This window comes from Pygocentrus nattereri, chromosome 30, assembly GCF_015220715.1.
Source record: "Pygocentrus nattereri isolate fPygNat1 chromosome 30, fPygNat1.pri, whole genome shotgun sequence".
In the NCBI taxonomy this organism is placed as follows: domain Eukaryota; kingdom Metazoa; phylum Chordata; class Actinopteri; order Characiformes; family Serrasalmidae; genus Pygocentrus; species Pygocentrus nattereri.
In genome coordinates, this window is record NC_051240.1 from 4,502,108 (window position 1) to 4,512,578 (window position 10,471).

Here is a 10,471-nt window from a genome sequence, read left to right on the forward strand (position 1 = left end):
GAGGGCAAAGGCAAACACCAGCTTCCTCCAAACTTTTCAAACTGCCACTCACGTCATTTGGGCAGTTGAATGTGCTCAGAGGAGAACATTAACTGCCAGATCTGTTGCGTCAGCTGACAGATGCCTGCGCTTTCTAGCATCATGATGGGTGATACCCACTCAGAGAGAGTGAGGACAGCTGCTCTCTTGGACTCCTGGCCAGGGACAACTGTAGCATCACTAGGGATCGAGCACACGATCTCCTGATGATAGAGCCAATGCCACTCAGGAGCCCCAGATTGTGGATTTTTAAAGTCAGATTTTTTAATTCGCTTGTTACAAAGCATTCCTTCTCCTGTGGTTTCATTCGTGACATAATCAGCGTTTGGTTGACGTTGACTTGACTTTCATTATGTTACATTATGACTGTCAACAAGATTCTTCTACTGTGATTGTAGTTTTAACTTTTTTCCCCCCATCTTTCTCCATCTCAGAGGGAACTGCTTGGAGCTCAGACAGCTCCACCCGGACCAGCAGCTGGCTTGTTTTGCGGAACTTGACTCCTCAGGTACGTAACAGAACATAATTACATTGAGGATTTATCAGAGGTCCGCTTGTCCATGATGTCCCTCTATAAAATGTGCGTGTGTGTGTGTGTTGCAGATCGACGGTTCAACTCTGAGGACACTGTGCATGCAGCACGGTCCTCTCATCACGTTCCACCTCAGCCTGCCGCAGGGTAACGCGCTAGTGCGCTACAGCTCCAAAGAGGAGGCAGCCAAAGCTCAGAAGTCCCTGCACATGTGAGCTGCTCTTAAGTGGATATTTGCTAATTTACATAGATGCCTCTTTTGCAGTTTACACTAAGACTGTAGACCCTGCACTTCACCCACAGGTCTAAATTTAGTTTCAGTCTGGCTTCTGTAGTTTACTTTACTAATTGAATACTGTCTTGTTTATTCTGTTCCTCAACTCTTAAAATATATTGTTTTAGAAGTAAACTCTGTAGAAGGATACATCTCCCATGGCTGGGTTGAACTCAATCAGTGCTGTGCTGTCCAGTGTAAAAACATGACTCAGCTGGGCACTCTAAGCCCAGGGAATTGTAGATTGAAGCTGTTGTGATTATCATTTTGTGCTGTAAACACATGTGAAGAGTTAGATTACTGTAAGTAACTCAGTGAAAAGGCTATGAGTAATTTTAGGGTCACAGTGAGTTGGTTATCAACAAATTCATGTGGTTATTCTGACAGATTGTATTTCTCCACACTCTTAAAGAAAGTTCTTCAAGTGTTCTTTAGTAAAGTGAATGGTTCTAATTAGTTCTATATAGAACCCTTTGCATGCTTAAATTGTTTTCCACATGGTGAAATTATTCTTCAGATTGATGGAGAATGTGCAGTTTTTTTAAAAAATGTGTTGTTTTGTCAAACTTTTAACAATGGCAGAATTCTTTTGGTGCTATGTAGAGCCATAAACAACACATTCTCCGTTGAGGTAAAGAGCCCTTTCACCATCAAAGGACCATTTAAGCATGTAGAAAGTTCTGTATAGAGCTCATGGTTCTAAACAGAACCGTTCCCTTTACGAATTTGGCTTCCAACGATCATGAAAACAACATGATGGAAAACAGAATGCGGCACAGTAATCGTAATAAACGTATATGAATAGTCCTAAGATTCAATTCTTAGTTTCTTGTCAGTGTAATTTTATCTAACACACCCTCTCTCCTGTCCAGGTGTGTTCTGGGTAACACCACCATCCTGGCGGAGTTCGCCGGAGAGGAGGAAGTGACCCGTTTCTTCGCCCAGGGTCAGGCCCACCCACCCAACAGCAGCTGGCAGGGCAACGCCGCCCCTGGGTCCAACCAGCAGCGCCTGGCAAACCACTGGGGCAGCGGAGGATCAGCGGGCACCAAGACAGGCACCAGCTCGGGCAGCGGAAGCAGTGGAAACGGGGGAGACCTGCTGTGGGGTGGTGTTCAACAGTACTCCAGTTTATGGGGTCCTGCTAACGGCGAGGAGACCAGGGTCATGGGGAGCCCAATCCCAATCAATACACTGCTGCCTGGAGACCTGCTGAGTGGAGAGAACATGTAAGAGCTGATGGTCCAGCGCCAAAAACGAGAAGGGAAAAAGTATTAAAAAAAAACAACAAAAAAAATAAATAAAACAGCAGACGATGGAAAAAACAAACAAAAAATGACAAACAAATAAGCAAATCAGTGTGATGATAATCACTTTCTTTCTACAGAGCTGAAAAAAAGGTTTCGGGGTAAGACTGGAATGCTTACCTCTACCTCTGCTGATCAGTTTATCAGTGCATCTTTTGGAAACTGGAGACGTTCAGTGCGTCAGAGCATCTTTTATTGTTTGTAGACTTTCAACAAAAGCAAGAATCAACAGAAGCGGAAGCCTTTGATGTTTTTATAGTTTGTTTTACTTTTCTTTTCCCAAAAAAAAGTTTCTTTTGGTTCAGGAGAAGCAGAGGAAAGGCAGCCATTTTTAAAACCAAGCCCAGAAACAGAGAAACCTCACGGCCCTGCAGCCTTCCTGACCGAGACGCTGGGGAAAAGCTCCTGCTACCTTTTTACGCATTTCAACGTTCAGTGTGTGGTTTCTTCAGAACTTATCTTAGCCTTAAGTGCTCGCACTCTTTTCTCTCTCGCTCTCTCTCTGTCTGGGTCATTCTTGAGCATTATTATTATTATTATTATAGTAGTTATTATTTTTATTTTATTTTTTAACAAAAACCAACTAAAGAAATTTAACTTGCACATTTCTGTTTCTGAGCCAGTGATTGGACCAGAGCAAGCGAGAAAAAAAAAAAAAAAAGTCACCTAGCAGCACGTGGCCTGTCTGCTAGACCAATCAGCCGTGAGCTTATGCATTTTCTTCAGTAGTTGCAGTTAAGGGAGGTACACTGACTCTTGTTTTACGTCGTCTATGATCCAGGCTGTCTGTCTGTGTGTGTTTAATGTTCAAAAATAAGCTGAACATTGTGCGTATGAGTGTTATGCCTACAGGAACTTGACCAAGCATCTGTTTGTGAACTCACAAGCCACTGTCTAAAAGACCCTCGATGGAAATATTTCCGCACCGACTGGATTTCAATGCTGAATCAATCAGAACTTACTCATTTTAATCCTATCTTTACATGTTTCTGGAGAAAGATAAAGACGAAAAAAGACAAAAAAAAAAGTGATGCGTCGTGCAATATAAGCATCCGCCGTTATCTTCCATCCACACTGAAGCAAACCGAAGCTCTTTTTTTCCAGATTGTTATTAATTTTTTTTTTTTTTAACTGAACTGTATTGGTCGTGTTGGAGACTTTTCAAGCTACAAAGACGATACTTATGGACTTCTTCACCTACCTGGTCTCAGAGGCTGTGTTCTCGGACTGACTCGCTGCGGGGTTCTGGTTCCAGACGCGAGGGGAACACACAGAGATTCGGGATTCAGGCACAACACCAAAATAAAAGGGTTTCTCCTCTTTTAATGCAGTAAAAAGGGATCCTTGCGTCTGGTACAAAAAAAAAAAAGTTTTTCTAATATTTCAAGGGGATTAACATAGCACTTATGAACAGATTGATGCTCCACTTGCAATGCCAATTAACCAGACTATGGAGCAAAAAAAAGACTCTTGATGGCAACTTAGCTCTTTTACATACCTTAGTGGTATAAAAAAAATATATATAGCTTCTTTTGTTTGCTGTCCCTCATCAGTCCTGGAGGGACGTGAATGGACTCTAAAACCCGTGTGGTCAGACTGAAGGGGAACATAAGACTGAATTTACAATCAGACGAAACCTGCAGTATATGTTTGTTTTTACATTCAGTTTTTTGGACTATATCAGAGTGAATGTCACTGTTACTCCAAACTTGTTTATGGCCTTTTTTCCACCGTGTCTGTAAAAGACACCAGACATGGATTGTTTTTTGGATGGGGGGGGGGGGCGACCGAGGAGGTAAAAAAAAAAAAAAAAAAGCAAGCAGCTCCTTCCTCAGGTGAAGGGAAGCTGCCGAAGCTCATGGGAGGAAATGCTCGCTATCACTCATTCCTCTCCTCCCAATCTCGGAATGTCTATCTTCTGTCGCTGTGCTCCCAGCCACTCAGTCAAAGCCAAAATAGACTGGTGATGACGACTCATCTCTCAAACTCATCGCTGCCCTCTCCTCTCTCTCCCTCTCTGATAAATGCACCTTTAGCAAGAAGCTGAGACAGTCTGACCTCTGGAATCGCCAGTGTTGGTGTGATTTTTCTTTCCCTTTTTCCATGTACTGTACAATTCTGTTGGTCTTCATGCAGTGGGTTTTCACTGGCACCAAAAGCCCTTCAGTGTTCATATGCAGAAACACTTTAAAGTGGTGCCGCTGTAGGCCTGTCCTGTGTAACCAATGCAATTGAGGAACGTTGCTTATATAGGCCATATTTGGTTGTTTTCATATGTTTATGTGAAATGTTTATCATTTTTATGTGTGTGAACAGTGTTTCCTAAGATTCCCCAAACTATCTCACAACATGTAGAACGTGCACTGAAAAAAATGGCATCTTGGCAAATGAAATCATCTTAAATATAGTCCTTATATACGATGCTTCCTACTGTGAGCGTTTTGCTCCGAAACGATTCAACTCATTTTTAGATGATTTAATGTACTTTGACATTTTATCAAGGGAAACGATCAGTATTGTTTAGGGATGGGGGGTTCGGTCAACTCAAAATATAAATACAAAATAAACTTACAAAGGTAGTGACAGGAGTCGATTAAAGTCAAAACACTAAACCATAAGAGATAACACTGCAATTTACTCCGAGAAAGGCAGCTAATCTACACCTTTAAACAGAATTTGAACCATCTGTTACTTTTGTCTTAAAACTGAGTTTTTGAATAGGTAGTTAATGCCAAATGTGATAAATTCACTAAATGACTGGACGTTTTATTCATGTTAGTCTAAACTACAGTGTACAATAAATTTAGCTTTAGTAAAAAATTTTAAGTTACTGCTTTTTAGCTACTACACCGCACCAAAGGCATTCTAGAGGGGGCAGCACAGAGCTTCCTGTCTGGTGTGTGGTAGCATTTAGCCAGCTGCAGTGGTCTTTCTTTGCTTTCTAGGACTAAACAAAGTAGAACTTCTGACCAAAACTTGACACATGTTCTACAGCGCCCTCTGGTGGACTATAGAGTTTCCACGATGTTAGAGAGAAAGAAGTTGCATACGAAACTATGTACTATTTGACTCCTCCATAATAGCTTTATAACTAATAGTCATAAATAAGGTAATTTGGTTATTTTTATACCTAATGAAGAAAAACATTCAGTGTAGTTAGTTGATTCCACTTAAACTAAGAGAAAACATCTAGAAATGGGTTGAATAATATCGTAGTATTCTTGCATAGTAAATAATATTCCATATTAAATTCCCCACATTTAAGAAATTGAATTTGCCGAGATATCATTTTCCTGCAGTGCGAACTCCTTAATTTGCGTGTTTTGCGTGACCCCGTCTCTAACACAGCTGCTAGGATCCTCTTTTTGTTTACCCTCCCTCTTTGCAGCCTCCGTGCCGTCCGCCTGTTAGCCAGAGAGCTCCCTGTTCTGTTAGCAAGAGCGCCCCCTTCCTGTTAATAAGAGAGCAGCTCTTACTTGAAACGCCCGCTCTGTGGGGGACGGGTCCTTTTAGCTGCTGGCTCACTCTCCAACCAGCACATCGTTAACATTACTATGCAAAGTAAGAAAATAACGGACACATCGATGAGGTGGTCGGTGGCCCTTTACAACGTTAGTGCCAATAGTGACTCCAGAGGTTGGGCTCTACCCCCAAAACCCTCAGGCCTCCAGCATATATCTATATATACGCATGAATATTGCTCTCTGGATGATCATACAGGTCGTATCCTGAAGTAGTCTTTGGGGGACTCTGTCGTTTCAGCACTCTTTCAGGGCGTAAACTAAATTTACATTTATGGAAAGATACTGGTTTTGAGCAGATTGTTATCTATTAGTGCATTTATTGCTTAGGGTGTCTCAAATGCTAGAAAATGTGGCACAGAAGCCATAAGTAGGACAAACTTCTCCGACTCCCTCAGCAGGGGGCGCAGTTGGGTCGTCACACCTACCGCTTCTGCTGATTTACAGAGCCTATTTTACAGTGGGACCTTCTTAACCACATGCTGCTGATTGCGTTTAATCCTTTCTACGGTCTCGTGTGCCAATATAGCGGGAGGCGTAGCGGTGTGTATCGGCTGAGTTGTTGAATTTCCTTTTCTTCTTGTTACATGAACGACTACCAGTATGGAGGCACACTGACGTTTCCTGCGCGTCCGAGGTGGGATGGGTCTCAAAGAGGCTGGCGAAACGCACCTAATTACTGAAACACCTCATTTGCATCACTGAGATAATCCTTTTGCTGTCCGATTACAGAGCGAGACGTTTGGGAATTCGCTAATGGTGCACAGGTCGTGGCTAATCCCTGGTACTTTTTTTGAATACCAAAAAAAATGAAATCACATTTTAAAATCTTTTTATATATATAAATATATATAAAAGTTGGACGGAAAAGATCGTTAAATGTAAATGATGTAGGGGGAAAAAACTGTCTAAATCTGCACTTCTTGCTAATTTTCTCCTGTTTTGCAGACGTGTTCTGTCCCTCGTTCTAAATGTCGACTGCATGCAGGAGTGCCTTTTTCTGTATGCTGTTTTAAGTGTTTGTGTTTGTTAATCTGGGCCCATCCAACTGTGCATTTCCATTCGCCCTGATCGAGAAGGGCCCTGCGCGTTCTCTCTCCGCTTTGAGGGAAGTCGTTTCAACAGGTACGATGCTGTCTTAAGCTGACGAAGGCCGTTGGACTCCAGTCCGACGTCGCAAAAGCAAACTCACTGTTGCCTGGGTGTGAAACTGCCTTTCTCCAAACTCAGTCAGAAACTACAAACACATCTAGCCTGTCCGAACCCCAGGAAGCATTTTGATGACACCAGCATAGATAACGCTACGATACTAGCTTCACTTCACTCGTTACTGTAGACCAAATTACTTTCATTTTATTAGTCGTCCAAATTTCTCTCCCTTGTAAGACCAACTGGGCAGAACACAAGTTAAATGAGCAATATTTGCATTTGACCCTGCAAAATAAGACAGGAAAAGTACTGATACTTGATAATTCACAGAAAAAAAATGTCTGGGATTTGCACGCGTAAAGTATTTTTACGTAATTCCTTTTCTTTTTCTTTTTTTTTATTAATTGTAACAGCTCATCCTTTTTTTCCCATCTCCAGACAAATAAAACCATAAACATATCAAAACAAGACAAGTTACTACACCAATACTTGAATCAAAGATCGCCAATAACGTAATGTGAACTTGTTTTTTTTTGTTTTGGTGTAGCTCGTACACTTTTCAAGGTGTTCTAAAACCTAGCATTAATCACAAAGATGATGTCATGACTTTTTTTGGGTGTACAGACTGCGTTCCTGGTTTTGCACCTGCACTTGTGTTTCCATTCAGTATGTTGTTGTTTTGTTTTGTTTTGTTTTTTTTAAAGCTTGTTCAAAACAATGTTCTGATGATTATTGTAATCCAATGTTGCACTGAGTGTCTTCTCTTCCCTCACTCAGCAAATCAAAAGAGAAAAAAAAACACGTACAAAAAGGTGACGAGGGAAGACAATTCATGTGTTAAAGTTTACTCAAGGACTTGATCAACTATTGTTTGTTCGTTTTATCTGTAAAATGTTTAAAAACCTGTAAAATGTTTATCTACCTTTATAGTGGCTTTCATTGTTGAATAACTAGCGAGAGTTTTGCACCATTTTGTTTTAAATATTAAGTATAAAAGAACAAAAAAAATCCAAAAAAAAAAAATCATCGTGGGGGGGAAAAATGTGATAAACTGTGGCCATAGTTAGAAAAAGGGTATAGAGCTCCATATGTGATATGATATTCATGCATAAACACAGACAGCTGAGCGTGAGATGAGTCGGTGATGGTGCGACTCATTTCAGAGGTGCCTACTGTTTTATTGTCTGTACAGGTTTCCGTTTCCTTCCGATCCGCCTGCCGTTTACAAACGACCAATTTGCAAAACGAAAGATGAAATTTAGCTGAGAAAAATACAAACTATACACAATCTCATCTTCCATCAGAAGAGAGCGAGAAAACTAACTTTTCAAATGAAGACTTAAGCTACTTTCTGAACTCTGGGATTGATTCAGTGTTGTAATTGCTTTTGAATTAATCTCTTTTGTTGTTGACGGACTATCTATGCCTGTATGTATCAATTTTGAGTTTCTGTTCTGTGAAAAAACATGGTTTGCTTGCTGTCCTGCACACTCACAAATGGACTTGGCTATTTTCTCAGGAAGACGAGAGGTCCGCAGTTCCGATTCTACTGTTTTCTAATGTTTATCATGAGCATATAACAAGTTAATGGATGTTTAAAAAAAAAAGATATGAACAGAAATCCGACTCTAAGCACTGAAGGATGTGGATTTCGGAATATCTTGTTTTAATCCGTAGCAGAAAAAACATTTACCAAATATTAGGCATGTATTGAACTAGCGCTTTTTTATTTCTTGAGGTGGAGTGCTTTACATTTGAGTATCTATACATATGCATCGCTTTCTGTTCAAACATAGTTTGTGTTCTGTGTGAAGGTAGTAAAAGGACCTGAAATTACACAAAACCAATCTGCCTGGCGTTTTTCTGAGTCGTCCTGGAACTGAGGAGACTCCCCTGTTCTCTGTTCTCCTCCTTCTTCTCCTGTCTGCTCCTGACAGAACCACTGCCTGAGCGCACACTTCACGCACTCTGGAAAATAAAGGTTCTTCAATGGTTCTTGGCTTGGACATAACAACCCTTTATTTGGTGTAGAACCTGTACACTATGAGGAGCTTCTTCTCGAGTCTTCTCATCTACAAAATAGACGGTTTGGCTAGACTCTTAAAAATAAGGTTCTTCGAAGAGAAAAGACAGTAGTTCTTTACAGAACAATGAACTCTGAAAGAACCTTTGATCATGAAAGGGTTCTTCAGATTGACGGGGAATGTGCTATAGATGGTTCTATATAGAACCTTTTTGAAAAACACCAAAAGGGTTCTTCTGTTGTTATGATGTCAAACTTGTTACAGTAGAAGAACCTTTTTTGGTGCTATATAGAACCATCCACAACACATTCTCCATCAATCTTTCACGATGCAATGAACCATTTCCTTTAATAACACTCTTAAAAAGGTGGTTCTTCAAAAGGTAGTTTCGTAAGGACCATGGTTCTATGTAGAGCCGTGAATACTCAAAGAACCATTTGGATGCTTAAATGGTTCTCTGTATGGTGAAATTCTACATAAACATATTCTACATACTGAAGAAGAATGTATTGTTTTTGAAAAGGGTTTTACATAGAACCAAAAAGCGTTCTGCTATTGTTAATATATCAACCCTTTCAGGTGCTGTAGAGAACTCAAAATGTTCTGAAATGCCTACAGCACATTGTCCTCAATTTGAAGAACCCTATCAAGTAAAGAAGTGATCATGCGCGGTGTCCATGGTTCCATGTAGAACCATTTTCATTACTGAAGAATCCTTGAATAACCTTTTTAAAGAATGAATACAATGAAAGGCTCCTTTTTGGTGCTATATAGAACCATATGCAGCACGTTCTCTGTCAATCTAAAGAACAATCTCACCATGTAGAGAACCATTCAAGCATGCACATGGTTCTGAAAACCACTGTCTTTACTCAAGAGCCTTTGAAGAACCATCTTTTTTAAGAGTTTGTTTTTTAAAGAACCTTTCAGTTTTTGAAAGCTTTATTTTTGAGTGTAGAACTGAACTTTTGGAGTCCAGGTTTGTTCAGCGCGGCAGGGAAAGCAGGACTGGACAGCAGGCAGAGATGTACAGGAGTCAGTGTGAATCATTGCACAAACTGGAGGGAAAGTCCAGCAGTGACTGGAGAAGAAGGATCAGAGGGAGGGAAGGGTGGTCCTCTGTAAGATGTCTAACTGGGCCAAGGCTTAGATATAGAATTTAGTCATACTGGGTTTTTCCCCACTGACAAACTAAGCACTGTGGGCTTTCCTGGAAGAGTCCGAGACCTTCAGGGTCGTTCCGAAGGGGAGCCTGAACACTTAGAATCTGAGATTAGTTTTCCTTTGGTTGTCTTTTGTTTAACATTAACAACATGACTGTACTGGCATTGTAAAAGCCCCGTTCCTCCACTCTCCATGTAGGATGTGATTGTTAATAACTTGCACCGAAGATACAACCTGTCCATGGGCTGTGAAAACTCTTTCTGCCTATATCAATAAACAGTCATTTTTTGTCTCAAGCTGTGAAGTTGTGTGTTATTTGTCTGGCATCATCACAGCATGTCATTTCACATATTACAAGAAATGTGTACTGGCAGACTTTCCAGAGGAACGCTGCTGTAACGTGCAGAACGTGGTTTGTCATTGTCTTGCTGAAATTATCAAGGCCTTTCCTGAAAAAGACG

The 10,471-nt window shown here is 40.8% G+C and overlaps 1 protein-coding gene across 8 annotated transcripts in view; it reads left to right on the forward strand.

Moving 5' to 3' along the window:
* The window catches only part of tnrc6c2 (trinucleotide repeat containing adaptor 6C2), a 157,814-nt gene extending 149,396 nt beyond the window's left edge, over positions 1-8,418 (forward strand). For all 8 annotated transcript variants that reach the window (XM_037536322.1, XM_017693090.2, XM_017693093.2 and 5 more), the window contains 3 exons: positions 474-547; positions 643-782; positions 1,718-8,418. In XM_037536322.1, the coding sequence (XP_037392219.1) occupies positions 474-547; positions 643-782; positions 1,718-2,078 (575 nt within the window). In that variant the 3' untranslated portion in view covers positions 2,079-8,418. The remainder of the gene's footprint in view (positions 1-473; positions 548-642; positions 783-1,717) is intronic.
* The last annotated feature ends 2,053 nt before the right edge of the window (positions 8,419-10,471 follow it).